General features: G+C 46.0%; 1 protein-coding gene across 1 annotated transcript in view; it reads left to right on the top strand.

The window, feature by feature from the left end:
* LOC309548384 (uncharacterized protein) overlaps window positions 1-17,545 on the top strand; it is a gene marked incomplete at its 5' end in the record, with an annotated part of 42,377 nt that extends 24,832 nt beyond the window's left edge. The window contains 1 exon segment of the mRNA XM_082248324.1: window positions 16,337-17,545. Coding sequence (XP_082104450.1) covers window positions 16,337-17,465 — 1,129 coding nt within the window. The 3' untranslated portion in view covers window positions 17,466-17,545.
* Between the last annotated feature and the right edge of the window lie 1,080 nt (window positions 17,546-18,625).

Below are 18,625 nucleotides of genomic sequence, written 5' to 3'. Positions count from 1 at the left end.
TTCCTGGTCCTGTCACTTCCTGGGATGTCACTTCCTGTCCATGACACTCTTTTCCTGTCTTCGGCCATTTTTGATCCAATTCCAATAGGCTGCACAGCTTCTCCATCTCCATCCTCAACACACGGCCACCATAGGGACAGCATGGGATTTTCTTCATGTCAGACCACACAGGTAAGTCAGGTAGATGTCATATTCATGGTACATTCCTGTCCCTGCTATATACATATCAATCATCTGTGACCGGATCTTCCTCCTCTTGGTTATTAATATACATATCTGTGTGTACTCCTCTCCTGTACATACTGCCCACTGTCATACCCTCCACACTCCTCTCCTGTACATACTGCCCACTGTCATATCCTCCACACTCCTCTCCTGTACATACCGCTCACTGTCATACCCTCCACACTCCTCTCCTGTACATACCACTCACTGTCATATCCTCCACACTCCTCTCCTGTACATACCGCTCACTGTCATACCCTCCACACTCCTCTCCTGTACATACCGCCCACTGTCATATCCTCTACACTCCTCTCCTGTACATACTGCTCACTGTCATACCCTCCACACTCCTCTCCTGTACATACCGCCCACTGTCATACCCTCCACACTCCTCTCCTGTACATACTGCCCACTGTCATACCCTCCACACTCCTCTCCTGTACATACTGCCCACTGTCATATCCTCCACACTCCTCTCCTGTACATACCGCTCACTGTCATACCCTCCACACTCCTCTCCTGTACATACCGCCCACTGTCATACCCTCCACACTCCTCTCCTGTACATACTGCCCACTGTCATATCCTCCACACTCCTCTCCTGTACATACCGCCCACTGTCATATCCTCCACACTCCTCTCCTGTACATACTGCCCACTGTCATACCCTCCACACTCCTCTCCTGTACATACTGCCCACTGTCATACCCTCCACACTCCTCTCCTGTACATACCGCCCACTGTCATACCCTCCATACTCCTCTCCTGTACATACCGCTCACTGTCATACTCTCCACACTCCTCTCCTGTACATACCGCTCACTGTCATACTCTCCACACTCCTCTCCTGTACATACTGCCCACTGTCATACCCTCCACACTCCTCTCCTGTACATACCGCCCACTGTCATATCCTCCACACTCCTCTCCTGTACATACCGCTCACTGTCATACCCTCCACACTCCTCTCCTGTACATACCGCCCACTGTCATACCCTCCATACTCCTCTCCTGTACATACCGCTCACTGTCATACCCTCCATACTCCTCTCCTGTACATACCGCTCACTGTCATACCCTCCACACTCCTCTCCTGTACATACCGCTCACTGTCATACCCTCCACACTCCTCTCCTGTACATACCGCCCACTGTCATACCCTCCATACTCCTCTCCTGTACATACCGCTCACTGTCATACCCTCCACACTCCTCTCCTGTACATACCGCCCACTGTCATATCCTCCACACTCCTCTCCTGTACATACTGCCCACTGTCATACCCTCCACACTCCTCTCCTTTACATACCGCCCACTGTCATCACCTCCATACTCCTCTCCTGTACATACTGCTCACTGTCATACCCTCCACACTCCTCTCCTGTACATACCGCCCACTGTCATATCCTCCACACTCCTCTCCTGTACATACTGCCCACTGTCATACCCTCCACACTCCTCTCCTTTACATACCGCCCACTGTCATCACCTCCACACTCCTCTCCTGTACATACCGCTCACTGTCATACCCTCCACACTCCTCTCCTGTACATACCGCTCACTGTCATATCCTCCACACTCCTCTCCTGTACATACCGCTCACTGTCATATCCTCCACACTCCTCTCCTGTACATACTGCCCACTGTCATATCCTCCACACTCCTCTCCTGTACATACCGCCCACTGTCACACCCTCCACACTCCTCTCCTGTACATACCGCCCACTGTCATATCCTCCACACTCCTCTCCTGTACATACCGCCCACTGTCATATCCTCCACACTCCTCTCCTGTACATACCGCTCACTGTCATATCCTCCACACTCATCTCCTGTACATACCGCCCACTGTCATATCCTCCACACTCCTCTCCTGTACATACCGCCCACTGTCATATCCTCCACACTCCTCTCCTGTACATACCGCTCACTGTCATATCCTCCACACTCCTCTCCTGTACATACTGCTCACTGTCATACCCTCCACACTCCTCTCCTGTACATACCGCCCACTGTCATACCCTCCACACTCCTCTCCTGTACATACCGCCCACTGTCATATCCTCCACACTCCTCTCCTGTACATACCGCCCACTGTCATATCCTCCACACTCCTCTCCTGTACATACCGCCCACTGTCATACCCTCCACACTCCTCTCCTGTACATACTGCACACTGTCATATCCTCCACACTCCTCTCCTGTACATACCGCCCACTGTCATATCCTCCACACTCCTCTCCTGTACATACCGCCAACTGTCATACCCTCCACACTCCTCTCCTGTACATACTGCTCACTGTCATATCCTCCACACTCCTCTCCTGTACATACCGCCCACTGTCATACCCTCCACACTCCTCTCCTGTACATACTGCCCACTGTCATACCCTCCACACTCCTCTCCTGTACATACCGCCCACTGTCATACCCTCCACACTCCTCTCCTGTACATACTGCCCACTGTCATACCCTCCACACTCCTCTCCTGTACATACAGCTCACTGTCATATCCTCCACACTCCTCTCCTGTACATACTGCTCACTGTCATACCCTCCACACTCCTCTCCTGTACATACCGCCCACTGTCATACCCTCCACACTCCTCTCCTGTACATACCGCTCACTGTCATACCCTCCACACTCCTCTCCTGTACATACCGCCCACTGTCATACCCTCCACACTCCTCTCCTGTACATACTGCCCACTGTCATATCCTCCACACTCCTCTCCTGTACATACTGCCCACTGTCATATCCTCCACACTCCTCTCCTGTACATACCGCCCACTGTCATATCCTCCACACTTCTCTCCTGTACATACCGCTCACTGTCATACCCTCCACACTCCTCTCCTGTACATACTGCTCACTGTCATATCCTCCACACTCCTCTCCTGTACATACCGCTCACTGTCATATCCTCCACACTCCTCTCCTGTACATACTGCTCACTGTCATATCCTCCACACTCCTCTCCTGTACATACCGCCCACTGTCATACCCTCCACACTCCTCTCCTGTACATACCGCCCACTGTCATACCCTCCACACTTCTCTCCTGTACATACTGGCCACTGTCATACCCTCCACACTCCTCTCCTGTACATACTGCTCACTGTCATACCCTCCACACTCCTCTCCTGTACATACTGCTCACTGTCATATCCTCCACACTCCTCTCCTGTACATACTGCCCACTGTCATACCCTCCACACTCCTCTCCTGTACATACTGCCCACTGTCATATCCTCCACACTCCTCTCCTGTACATACTGCCCACTGTCATATCCTCCACACTCCTCTCCTGTACATACTGCCCACTGTCATATCCTCCACACTCCTCTCCTGTACATACCGCCCACTGTCATATCCTCCACACTCCTCTCCTGTACATACCGCCCACTGTCATATCCTCCACACTCCTCTCCTGTACATACCGCCCACTGTCATATCCTCCACACTCATCTCCTGTACATACCGCCCACTGTCATATCCTCCACACTCCTCTCCTGTACATACCGCCCACTGTCATATCCTCCACACTCCTCTCCTGTACATACCGCTCACTGTCATATCCTCCACACTCCTCTCCTGTACATACTGCTCACTGTCATACCCTCCACACTCCTCTCCTGTACATACCGCCCACTGTCATACCCTCCACACTCCTCTCCTGTACATACCGCCCACTGTCATATCCTCCACACTCCTCTCCTGTACATACCGCCCACTGTCATATCCTCCACACTCCTCTCCTGTACATACCGCCCACTGTCATACCCTCCACACTCCTCTCCTGTACATACTGCACACTGTCATATCCTCCACACTCCTCTCCTGTACATACCGCCCACTGTCATATCCTCCACACTCCTCTCCTGTACATACCGCCAACTGTCATACCCTCCACACTCCTCTCCTGTACATACTGCTCACTGTCATATCCTCCACACTCCTCTCCTGTACATACCGCCCACTGTCATACCCTCCACACTCCTCTCCTGTACATACTGCCCACTGTCATACCCTCCACACTCCTCTCCTGTACATACCGCCCACTGTCATACCCTCCACACTCCTCTCCTGTACATACTGCCCACTGTCATACCCTCCACACTCCTCTCCTGTACATACAGCTCACTGTCATATCCTCCACACTCCTCTCCTGTACATACTGCTCACTGTCATACCCTCCACACTCCTCTCCTGTACATACCGCCCACTGTCATACCCTCCACACTCCTCTCCTGTACATACCGCTCACTGTCATACCCTCCACACTCCTCTCCTGTACATACCGCCCACTGTCATACCCTCCACACTCCTCTCCTGTACATACTGCCCACTGTCATATCCTCCACACTCCTCTCCTGTACATACTGCCCACTGTCATATCCTCCACACTCCTCTCCTGTACATACCGCCCACTGTCATATCCTCCACACTTCTCTCCTGTACATACCGCTCACTGTCATACCCTCCACACTCCTCTCCTGTACATACCGCCCACTGTCATATCCTCCACACTCCTCTCCTGTACATACTGCCCACTGTCATATCCTCCACACTCCTCTCCTGTACATACCGCCCACTGTCATATCCTCCACACTTCTCTCCTGTACATACCGCTCACTGTCATACCCTCCACACTCCTCTCCTGTACATACCGCTCACTGTCATACCCTCCACACTCCTCTCCTGTACATACTGCTCACTGTCATATCCTCCACACTCCTCTCCTGTACATACTGCTCACTGTCATATCCTCCACACTCCTCTCCTGTACATACCGCTCACTGTCATATCCTCCACACTCCTCTCCTGTACATACTGCTCACTGTCATATCCTCCACACTCCTCTCCTGTACATACCGCCCACTGTCATACCCTCCACACTCCTCTCCTGTACATACCGCCCACTGTCATACCCTCCACACTTCTCTCCTGTACATACTGGCCACTGTCATACCCTCCACACTCCTCTCCTGTACATACTGCTCACTGTCATACCCTCCACACTCCTCTCCTGTACATACTGTCCACTGTCATACCCTCCACACTCCTCTCCTGTACATACCGCCCACTGTCATACCCTCCATACTCCTCTCCTGTACATACTGCCCACTGTCATATCCTCCACACTCCTCTCCTGTACATACTGCCCACTGTCATATCCTCCACACTCCTCTCCTGTACATACTGCCCACTGTCATATCCTCCACACTCCTCTCCTGTACATACCGCCCACTGTCATATCCTCCACACTCCTCTCCTGTACATACCGCCCACTGTCATATCCTCCACACTCCTCTCCTGTACATACCGCTCACTGTCATATCCTCCACACTCATCTCCTGTACATACCGCCCACTGTCATATCCTCCACACTCCTCTCCTGTACATACCGCCCACTGTCATACCCTCCACACTCCTCTCCTGTACATACTGCCCACTGTCATATCCTCCACACTCCTCTCCTGTACATACCGCCCACTGTCATACCCTCCACACTTCTCTCCTGTACATACTGGCCACTGTCATACCCTCCACACTCCTCTCCTGTACATACTGCTCACTGTCATACCCTCCACACTCCTCTCCTGTACATACTGCTCCCTGTCATATCCTCCACACTCCTCTCCTGTACATACCGCCAACTGTCATACCCTCCACACTCCTCTCCTGTACATACTGCTCACTGTCATATCCTCCACACTCCTCTCCTGTACATACCGCCCACTGTCATACCCTCCACACTCCTCTCCTGTACATACTGCCCACTGTCATACCCTCCACACTCCTCTCCTGTACATACCGCCCACTGTCATACCCTCCACACTCCTCTCCTGTACATACTGCCCACTGTCATACCCTCCACACTCCTCTCCTGTACATACAGCTCACTGTCATATCCTCCACACTCCTCTCCTGTACATACTGCTCACTGTCATACCCTCCACACTCCTCTCCTGTACATACCGCCCACTGTCATACCCTCCACACTCCTCTCCTGTACATACCGCTCACTGTCATACCCTCCACACTCCTCTCCTGTACATACCGCTCACTGTCATACCCTCCACACTCCTCTCCTGTACATACTGCCCACTGTCATATCCTCCACACTCCTCTCCTGTACATACTGCCCACTGTCATATCCTCCACACTCCTCTCCTGTACATACCGCCCACTGTCATATCCTCCACACTTCTCTCCTGTACATACCGCTCACTGTCATACCCTCCACACTCCTCTCCTGTACATACTGCTCACTGTCATATCCTCCACACTCCTCTCCTGTACATACCGCTCACTGTCATATCCTCCACACTCCTCTCCTGTACATACTGCTCACTGTCATATCCTCCACACTCCTCTCCTGTACATACCGCCCACTGTCATACCCTCCACACTCCTCTCCTGTACATACCGCCCACTGTCATACCCTCCACACTTCTCTCCTGTACATACTGGCCACTGTCATACCCTCCACACTCCTCTCCTGTACATACTGCTCACTGTCATACCCTCCACACTCCTCTCCTGTACATACTGCTCACTGTCATATCCTCCACACTCCTCTCCTGTACATACTGCCCACTGTCATACCCTCCACACTCCTCTCCTGTACATACCGCTCACTGTCATACCCTACACACTCCTCTCCTGTACATACCGCTCACTGTCATACCCTCCACACTCCTCTCCTGTACATACCGCTCACTGTCATACCCTCCACACTCCTCTCCTGTACAAACTGCTCACTGTCATATCCTCCACACTCCTCTCCTGTACATACCGCCCCCATTATACCTTCTGAAATCCTCTCCTTCATATATTCTCCCTTCTCATGCCGTCCGCATTTTCTGTCTTTACATTTTGCTCCTCATCCCCTCCACACTACTGCACTTCACATGCTTTCCACTGTTATAAACTCTGCAGTCCTTTTCTGCACCCCTCTCATACCCTCTGCAAATCCCATCCTCCATCCTATCCTCCATCCCATCCTCCATCCTATCCTCTATCCTACCATCTGCAGTCTTTCTGAAGAATTCCCATTCCTGTTTTTTGTGTTCGATGCCAATATTCCCTCCCAGTCCAAGTCCTGGAGAGCAGCCCTCATCCTTGTGTATTTATATTTCCCGTATGCGTTTGTTGCTTACAGCTAATGTTTACGGTCACTGGTACCCAGATGTTCTTTTATATGGGTATACTTGGATTCTGGAAAAGTATTTGCCACAGTTTCCCACACACGGCTAATGTGTAAGGTAAAGTCTACAGGCTTGGAAAGATCGGTTTGTAAATGGATAGAAAATTGGCTAAAATATAGAATTCAGAGAGTAGAGGTTAATGATTCTTACTCTGAATGGTGTTCCTTAAATGCAATATAGGAGCAATTGCAGAGTTCACAAATGGGACACGAATCACAATACATCTTCACCTCAGCAGTAAGTCCGGCCAGTAGAACTGGTCTGTTATCTGTGCTTCTGTTCTCTCAGCCCCAGATGACCTCCCTATGTGTCACTGTGAGGGAAGTCAAGCACCTTGTATCTAAATGGCTGGGGGACCAATAACTGGTAGACCACTTCCCCTGGACTTTAGTGACTTGATATAGCAACACGCTATTGAGCGCAAAGTGTGGAAACCTCCTTTTGGTCTCAGACACTTGTGACACCAGGTTTTAATGTAGGATCCCGCAATTCTGATGCCACCAAATGCTCATTTTGACACTTCCCGGTCAGGATGAGCAAGACTAGAGGAACCATTACCCTTAGACATAGCCTGTAATGGAGGAATTTCCTCTACATCCTTCCCAACCATGACCCCCATAGGAAAACAACCCCCCCCCCCCCCCCCAATGTCCAGCCTCCAGCCCTTCATAGGGAACCCAACATTCACCATGTTCAGGCATTCCTCTGCTTATAGTCCCACAGGTCTAAAAGGAGAGGTTAGTACCACTATGATGTCATGTATCAGATTGGGTACAACCCTGACCTCATGCGTAACCCACTATGTGAATGAGTAAGCAGTACATAATTCCCCCACTCATCCACAACACAAAATGCTAGCAGTAAAAACACATATCCATTTCTTTTACTTGGGGAAAAAAATCCCTTTATGTACACCAGGGCTTGACAAATTTGCCTGAAATCTAGGAGCCAGCTAAAAAAGTTAGGAGCCAGCTTTTTTTTTTTTTTTTTAAACTAAAAACCAAGCTTTATTTAATAAAATGGATAGAACCTCACTCTCCTCTATAGCGCAATTGGATGGAAACAGACTGTCTGTCTCTTTCCATCCGATGCCATCTGATCCGATCCACGGGATGGATAGAAAATAGAACCACCATCCGTCTGTTTTTGGTGGACAGGATCAGATGGCGGCAGATTTCTGCTCCATAGAGGAGAATGAAGGGTCCGATCAGGTCTGCCTGAAAAATTGACAGGCGGACCTGATCAGACAGCATGTGTGAAAGGGGCCTTCGCCTGTGGCACGGTGAGGAGGAAAAAAAAAAAAAAATTATTTATATATATATAATGAAAAAAATGGGAAGCAGCCTATATCTAGACAAATAGTCCTCATCCCGGTTAGAGAATTTGAGAAAATATATGTTCCACATCAGTGATCCCAGAATACACCGATGATAGGAGAGGAGGTTGGGACTATAACGGACTAAATTGTCAGAAGTTTGTAGGTAAGCAGGGAAAGGAACAAAATAGAAATATAAAAATTTAACAATATTTATTCAAGAAATGATAAAAGTTGACACATAGAAATGGGAAAGGTAATACAGTACAACATGTTTCACATATATAGTGGTAGTAGTCGAACGGATGGGTGAAGGCCTATGTTCAATGCATTTCGCAGGATTGCTCCGGCTTCATCAGGAACTCTGGCATAATAGATTCACCCTTTTGTAGAGTCAGGACTACATTAAAACCTTCAAAATGTATTCGTGAAAAAGAGAGAGAATATATATAAATACATATCCTGATAATGGAAAGAATCTACAATTTTAATTTTGACCTTTGTGTTGGTATATATATATAGAGTCATGAAAAAAAGAGACATACAGCTTACCACACTTAACAATGTTGTGCCTAATACAAAGAGAAATTGGACCAAAGATTGCATCTCCCAACAGATTGCCCCATGGCTCCGAACCAAACAATCCCTGGTGGGGCCCATTGAGGGTCCTCCATGGAGGTGGTTAAGAGGTATGGATTGGGCCAGTCTTCTATGGATGCCACCACAACGGACAATAGGTGGAGCCCAAAGTTCTGTGAACAAAGATAGTATGCGTTGTGTAACATGCCTATTGTCATACAGAATTGTTTAGCATGAGTAGACATCATATGTTATATAATGACTAATTAGAGCCCAAAAGGGTTAAAAACAGAGATAACAAAGGAGACATACGCTACAGAACTGCCGGGTCTAAAGTCAGCTCTGGGGCTAGACAGGAAAAGAGAGGAAACTAAGCCAAACTTCCCATCCATGTTCAAAATACAGAATTTGTAGGGGCAGCAGCTGAGAGCATTAGCTCTAACGGGTTGCCCAGTAAAACATACATATATATAGATCATATGCAGTCTGATCGACAAGCAGAGCCCAAAGATTAGCAGTCCCCAAAACAGGGCTGGAATGTCGAGGGTGGTCAGACAATGAAAATCAAAAGGAAGCCCCATGTGGTGCGGGCTTGGGTATCTTACCTTTTAAATCAGTAAAGCCGCGGGTCGGGAGAGCCGCCATGACACATCCTCCCGCACCCGCGGCTTAAGACTGGTCCCACCGGAAGTGACGTATGTCCGCTATCGTCCGGCCCCATTATTGAACAACCACTAGTTAAAATGTATGTAGATACTCATTTCACGATTCAAAACATATAACATTTTGCAACTCTTTAGTAATAAAATTCATACTCCCTTTTTACCCCTATGAAGCCTCATTTACTGAGGCCCATCTGTTTATTTAATGATTGTTGTTTATCCTTTCTTTTGTTTTATGTTTTTTGTCATCTTATCTGCTATACAGGTTGTATTTAACCTTCAAATGGTGACCAATGTTCCCTACTGAACTTTCTTGCATGTTGGAGGAAGTCCGGTATGGGGATGTTATGTTGATTCTTCAAATGGGTCCTTTCTTAGTTACCAGGGGGACCATCTTCAAGAACGTTCACAATACAGGATGCTCCTACCGGTATATTTGCTCTTCAGCACTGTTCATATCCTACAGCAGGTGGATGGGTTTCCCCTCACTCCCCTACCTTTCCACTCCCCCCGACCCTTTTTCTCTCCCTATTGTTTGTTACCCATCTACTTCTATTCTCTATCCCATCTCCACTTTTATACCAAGAGTTGCCCGATTGATGTTCATATAGGAATTATCAGTAGGATATATATGTCCTTGATAGGTTCCTAGTGTATTATATTTACAATGTTCCAATAAGGTTTGCTTCTCTTTCTTTTTAAAAATTACTCAATATAATTTTGCAGTTTACAATACTGTATGTATTATCGCTAGTAATGTGATGGATCCGTATTGTGCCCTGCTTGTCCTTTGGCTCCCTCTTGGGTATGGATTCGGGCGCCAAGCAGGGGACAGTATCTGTACTCGTCCCCTCCGGCCGACATAGCCGGTGCGGATGTAAGCTACGGAGATCACTTGACCTCTAGTGGCGGACATCCGATAATATGGCGCCCGCGCCGGAAGTGACGATAGCGGACATACGTCACTTCCGGTGGGACCAGTCTTAAGCCGCGGGTGCGGGAGGATGTGTCATGGCGGCTCTCCCGACCCGCGGCTTTACTGATTTAAAGGTAAGATACCCAAGCCCAGTGGGACCAGTCTTAAGCCGCGGGTGCGGGAGGATGTGTCATGGCGGCTCTCCCGACCCGCGGCTTTACTGATTTAAAGGTAAGATACCCAAGCCCGCACCACATGGGGCTTCCTTTTGATTTTCATTGTCTGACCACCCTCGACATTCCAGCCCTGTTTTGGAGACTGCTAATCTTTGGGCTCTGCTTGTCGATCAGACTGCATATGATCTATATACATATGTTTTACTGGGCAACCCGTTAGAGCTAATGCTCTCAGCTGCTGCCCCTACAAATTCTGTATTTTGAACATGGATGGGAAGTTTGGCTTAGTTTCCTCTCTTTTCCTGTCTAGCCCCAGAGCTGACTTTAGACCCGGCAGTTCTGTAGCGTATGTCTCCTTTGTTATCTCTGTTTTTAACCCTTTTGGGCTCTAATTAGTCATTATATAACATATGATGTCTACTCATGCTAAACAATTCTGTATGACAATAGGCATGTTACACAACGCATACTATCTTTGTTCACAGAACTTTGGGCCTATTGTCCGTTGTGGTGGCATCCATAGAAGACTGGCCCAATCCATACCTCTTAACCACCTCCATGGAGGACCCTCAATGGGCCCCACCAGGGATTGTTTGGTTCGGAGCCATGGGGCAATCTGTTGGGAGATGCAATCTTTGGTCCAATTTCTCTTTGTATTAGGCACAACATTGTTAAGTGTGGTAAGCTGTATGTCTCTTTTTTTCATGACTCTATATATATATACCAACACAAAGGTCAAAATTAAAATTGTAGATTCTTTCCATTATCAGGATATGTATTTATATATATTCTCTCTCTTTTTCACGAATACATTTTGAAGGTTTTAATGTAGTCCTGACTCTACAAAAGGGTGAATCTATTATGCCAGAGTTCCTGATGAAGCCGGAGCAATCCTGCGAAATGCATTGAACATAGGCCTTCACCCGTCCGTTCGACTACTACCACTATATATGTGAAACATGTTGTACTGTATTACCTTTCCCATTTCTATGTGTCGACTTTTATCATTTCTTGAATAAATATTGTTAAATTTTTATATTTCTATTTTGTTCCTTTCCCTGCTTACCTACAAACTTCTGACAATTTAGTCCGTTATAGTCCCAACCTCCTCTCCAATCATCGGTGTATTCTGGGATCACTGATGTGGAACATATATTTTCTCAAATATATATATATATATATATATATATATAATATATATATATTATACATTTTTTTTAATAATAAGAATTGAAAAAAAAAACATTTTTTATTTTTATTTTTTTAATAATTAAAAAAAATAAAAAATGTATTTATTTTTTAAATTTAATTTTTTTTAAATTAATAATAATAATAACCCCACTCCCTGTCCACTTACCTTTAAGCAAAGGTAACTGGACAGAGAGATGAAGCCTGCAAAAACTTCCCTCTCCTCTCCTGTTTGGAAGGAGATGGAAAGGCATTGAGAACAGGCATTACTCCCGGCCACCACAAGAGGGCGCCAGTTCCCCAGCCTCTCTCATCTCACAGAAGAAGGTCGAAAATCCGGGGCCTCAATTTTTGGATGGCGCGGAAGTCCGTGCACTCGGGGAAGGAGGTGGGGGCGCAAATGGGACAGGACACCTCCTACAGGGCACCCCAGGCGCCAGGTCGCTAATTCTAGTCACAAATGGGACCTGGCGCCCGGGGTTTGTCGAGCTCTGATGTACACATTGTACCATCCATAGTCAATCTGTCCCCAGTTTCTTGCCCACCTCTGACAGCTCCTCCAGATGACAGCTGATCTAAATAAAGGGGCAGGGTCAACCAGTCTGGGTTTAGTTGGACAATGCCACAGCTGAGGCTTACATTAAACATCAGGGGTCGCTTGGAGTGTTGCAGTGGTGATAGGAGTGAAGTCTATCGTCCTGAGTGGAGCTTCGTGTTTCAGAAAACTCCAAGGTGCACATTCCTTGGGGGGAGAACTGGTAGGGGGAACATTCCCAGAAGACATCTGGAGCTATGAAAATGGCCTCTCCATCAGGAAGTGTCCTGGGCATATGTCTGCATTTGGGGGACACCAGATGTCAACTTACTACCTTTTTTGTTCTAGTAGTGCTCTGTGACCAGTATCCCCTGATCTATGCCTTTCCTCTGCAGAAGCTATTACCTTCTCTACTTTCATGGATAGAAAACGAGGGCATTCCAGTCATTCTCCGCTTAGGATTGGCCTTGCGGAGTTTGGTGCTCTGATCTAAACTTGTAAAATATCTTCGGCCCTACCAGCTGGCCCAGATCTTTTATACTGTTTTATAAAGGTCTGATCTTTCCACTCTGCTTCTTGGTTAGTGGCATTGATGGCTTGGCTGTTGGAACCCAGTTTGAGAGAGACAGGCATTGCAAATTTTGTTATGTAAACCATGCTTAAATCTCCTAAATTTACTTCATACAAGATGTACCATTTATATGCAAAAGTTTTATTTTTGCTGGTGCGAGACTTTGGAGGGTTTTCCCATATATTGCTTTGGTGGAACATATCATGTACAGTAAAACCTTGGTTTGCGAGTAACTTGTTTACGAGCATTTTGAAAGACGAGCGACATTTTTTTTAAAAATCTGTCTTGATATGCGAGCACTGTCTTGATATACGAGCAGTTTAGTACACTATAAGCATGCCATCCCCTCTGTTAATGCCCTCTGTTACATACCATTATGTGTCCCAGTGCCTGTACTGTATATAAAGATGCCGATTTATACTGTTTCAGAGTGTCTCCCTCCCTGCGTTTACTGTATATGACTCCTCGTCTCTGTCTCTCTCTCGCCTCGTCTCTCTGCTCTCCCCGGTGGGAGGGGCCGATCACTCCTGCTGACGTCATCTGAGGAGGAGGGGAGGAGAGAAGCAGAGGGCTGAGGAGTCACACAGTGCCAGAGACGCTCTAATACAGTATAAATCGGCATCTGTTATATACAGTAGGGACACATAATGCTATTTAACAGAGGAGATGGCATACTTATACTGTACAGTAATGTACTTTATACATAATAACAGCAAATCTTTATTTATACCATTAAATGCTTGTGGAACGAATCATCTGAGTTTCAATACTTTCTTATGGGAAAACTTGCTTGGGAAAACTTGCTTTGATATACAAGTGTTTTGGATTACAAGCAAGCTGCTGGAACAAATTATACTCGCAAACCAAGGTATTCCTGTATTTCCATTAGTTTGGAGGTAGAAACATATTTAGTACAGATGGGTTGAACAACCCCCCGCTTCGGCTCACACCAGAACAACCGAATATAGCAAAAGTTCAGACCCGAACTCTGAACCCCATTGAAGTCTATGGAACCTGAACTTGAAAAATCAATAGGTCCCCATTTTGAAGGCTTATATGCAAGTTATTGGCCATTAAAAAGGGTATGGGGGGTCTGGGTGCTACCCTGAGGGACACGTGCCAATGCCAAAAAACATTAATTTTAATAATGCTTAAAGTGAAACAAAAATAAAAATTCCTTTTAAATATAGTGCCTGTACCTTGTATAAAACCTGCTGCAGCAATAATGACATTTATAAAGACAAAAAAATGACATTTTCCCTGCAAGCTTCCTTTATTTTATAAATCAACGGCTTGGGGAGCCAGTCTGTATGATGAGGCCACAATTTAGTACACTCGTTACAAGATTAGAGATTTTTTTAGATAAATTCTGGTGTCTCTTTCACAGACTTTGGATAGAAGTAACAGGTGCGGAAAAATTGGTCCCCTTAGTCTGCCAGTGAAGTGGTGCATCTGTACGGTGTAAAGAACCTGCTGCAGCAAAACTGACATTTCTAAAGGGGGAAAAAATTACCTGATAAGATATACTTTATTGGCATTGTATACATACAACTACATTTTATCAGGATACTCTTTACAAAAGCAATAAAACACTTCTCAACAAAAAACACACATGAATACTCCTCACACATGCACATGTATCTGTTTAGATAAAAAAATATATAAAATGTTATTTAAAAATTTTAAATTCCTAAAACGCTGTACCTGGTGGGGTTATGGACAATACAGCCCTAGGGAAAAAGCTATGCTTTAAGTGATCAGTGTGCGTTTTAAGCAGTGGTGGAACTACCAGGGTTGCAGCAGCACTTGCAACTGAGCCCTGGAGTTCTGCCACTGTGTGGGGGGGGGGGGTCACTGCGAGAGGGGGCCCGCCTGCCCATTCTGTCACCGCGAGGGGAGGGGGCGGTCACCACGAGAGGAGGGGGCCCATCCCCTTCCTGCCCATTCTGTCTTGGCTCAGAGCCTGTACTGAAAGTCCCCCCTACCTCACACGGATAGGAGACAGCCGATCTCTTCCCGCCCCTCTCTGGTGTGCACTGCGGCAAGTGTGAATGATCACATTTATCTGCTGACCTTCCTCCTTCCCGCTGTGCCCACAGGAGTGGGGCGGGAGGAGGAGGAGAAGATTGGCTGTCTTCTATCTGTGCGAGGTAGGAGGAACTGTCGCAGTAAATATGCAGAGGGCAGTCATCAAATGGTATGCTCCGATAGACCAAGACGTGGCAACAAATTCGCTTTTATATGCACTGGAAACCTTTTGTATGTACCTGATCCTACATTTTATAAGAATGCACACTTTCCAACAAGGGAGAACAATATTTTAGAAGACCCATTTCTAGCTCTACATGGATGCGTGCCCCCCCCCCCCCCCCCCCATCCATGCATGGCCCTTGGACCATACTAGGCCACATGCCTTCAACACAGGGGGGTGCTTATCAGAATCTGGAAGCCACCCTTTAACACAGGGGGGGGGGGGGGCGCTTATCAAGGATAAGGGTCTTGTGTGGATGTTGAGGGGAATCCCAGCCTTTATGAATTATTATTATTTTATTTATTTTTCCTAATGTCACATTTTCTTTATGCATTTTACTCCTATATGTCTTTTAGATATATCTAATAATAAATATTAGAAATAGAAAGCAACTTCATTCATAGAATTCTGACTTTTTTTTTTTTTACAGGTGGAATAATAAATCCTTGTTCTTGGTCATCATAAAAACTATTACTTTTTTTGCAGTTCATTTGAGGATTCACATGTCAGTGTTCTAAATGTTGTAAATAGTTTGGCTCCACATTTTGGCCACCAGAGGGTTCACACTGGAGAGAAGCCATTTAGGTGTCCCGAATGTGACTGCAGATTGATCCAGCCTCAGAGGACTACAGCAGAGAAGTCATTTCAATGTTCTGGAAGTGACAGTAGCTTTAGAAGTTAAAACCAACCCATTCCTACGCAAGAGAAGACATTTCATTTTTGGATCGTGCTAAAAGTTTTACGGTGAAGGGGAAAGACTATCACATCATCAGGTTCACAATGGAGGAGAAGCAATTTCCGTGTCCTGAATGTGACAAAACTTTTTCAACCAAGTCAAAGTTTGTCAACCACCAGAGGGTTCACACTGGAGAGAAGCCATATGAGTGTCCCGAATGTGACAAAGCTTTTTCACAGAAGGCTAATCTTAACTTACACATGAGCGTTCACACTGGAGCGAAGCTGTATCATTGCTCATATTGTGAAAAAGATTTTAGAGTGAAGGGAAATTTTATCACACACCAGAGGATTCACACTGGAGAGAAACCATTTCAATGTTCAGAATGTGAAAAAGCTTTCAAATCAAGGTCACAGCTTAATACTCACCAGATGACTCACACTGAAGAGAAGCCGTATCCGTGTTCTGAATGTGACAAATCTTTTGTATCCAAGATGAAGCTTGAAACACACCAGTGGATTCACACTGGAGAGAAGCCATTTCAATGTTCTGAATGTGAAAAAGCTTTTACAACTGAGCGTAAGCTTATTACACACCAGAGGATTCACACAGGAGAGAAGCTCTATCAGTGTTCTCAATGTGAAAAAGCTTTTCCAAGGAAGGACCACTTCATCCTACATGAAAGGGTCCACACTAAAGAGAAGCCGTTTCAATGTTTTGTGTGTCAAAAATATTTTTCAGATAAGTCGCACCTTAGCACACACCAGAGGATCCACACTGGAGAAAGACCATATCCTTGTTCAGAATGTGGCAAAGCTTTTAATACGAACCAAGACCTTGTTAGACACCAGAGGATTCACACTGGAGAGAGACCATATCAGTGTTCAGAATGTGACAAAGCTTTTACTGTGAGCGAACACCTTATCATACACCAGAGGATTCACACCGGAGAGAGGCCGTATCAGTGTTCTGAATGTGATAAAGCTTTTAGACAGAAGTCAGATCTTGGCTCACACCAGTGGGTTCACATTAGACAGAGACCATATCTGTGTTCAGAGTATGACAATGATTTTAAAACCCCGAAAGAGCTCATTACAGACCAAAGTGTCCACACTGGAGACAATTTAACAATTGTTGTTTTGGAGAATCCTCAATGACTCAATTATGTTTCCTTATGATTTTCATCATTTTTATGGAGCTTTGATTGAACATGTAATGCATTTTTCATCATTCACTAACTGAGCTGTGATCCCAAGGGTTTTTTTTTTCATTGCCTGGTTCTGAGCTGGTACCTTAACAACACTCCATACCAGAGACTGGATGGTGGTCAAGTGGCCTCATGAAAAGTCTCTGCAGCATCCAATGGGAGAGCCCTTTTCAGGGTCTGCTGGCTCTTTCTATTTCGGTCACTCTTGAGGGCTCCAGCTAAGGCCCCCCCCTCCTGTTATATGTTCCACCTTCCCTCCCATGATCCACACCTCCCTTCCATGTTCCACCTGCTCTCATGGATGTCAGATCTGCAACTGGCACGCCAAGTAGGGAGAAGTCTTTTTGCTTGATAAAAAAGCAACTTCTTAAACTGATTTGGGACTTCCAACCCCAAGTTGCTGCTGTTTTTATGGAATGTTTTTAAAAGTACCACTGAGGACCAACTTCTCACTTTAATTTCATTGAGTTTTTAAGTCTTAAGGAATTCCATCAGAAGTAGATTGGATGTCCTTATTATCTTGTTTCTTTGTCCAGCTATTGCTCCTCTCCATAGACTAATCACACAATAGAACTACAAGATAGCTGAACTTGCAAAGTGCTGAGTGTGTGGTCATATTCCTACAACTTTTCTGGGGACTGAAATTCCTCTGATTGGGGTTCACTTTCATGACTCTGAGTTTACAAATCTTTGTTTATTAGCGATGCTTCAATTCTGCACATTATACCGTTTAGTATATTGTAGCCTACGTATTATACATCAATTTGTTGGGGGACAGATGGCTTTCATTTGTTAGGAAATTTGGATACATATATTGGTTTTCTTGGTCTTTATTGGAAATACATTAAAAAAAAAAAAGGTGTTATTTTTTTGTGTAATTTTACTCAAGTTCAGTTTCCATACTTCTCCTGGAAAAATATAATGAACAACATCTGCGGATTACAATATCATTACCTCCAGTTAGCTCAAAGTGAACATCTACATCAGGGGTAATGAATTAAAATTCAAGGAGGTCCGGTCGCTAAAATTTTCATTGGGCTGAGGTCCGAATCTCAAGTCTGTGCTGACTCTGAACAAAATGTGCCCACCAGCTTGACCCTTAACATAAAA

Source organism: Pelophylax lessonae (assembly GCF_965119305.1).
Source record: "Pelophylax lessonae genome assembly, chromosome: 2".
NCBI lineage: Eukaryota > Metazoa > Chordata > Amphibia > Anura > Ranidae > Pelophylax > Pelophylax lessonae.
Note: the sequence above shows the minus strand (reverse complement) of the source record. Positions and strands in the feature narration are given on the sequence as shown.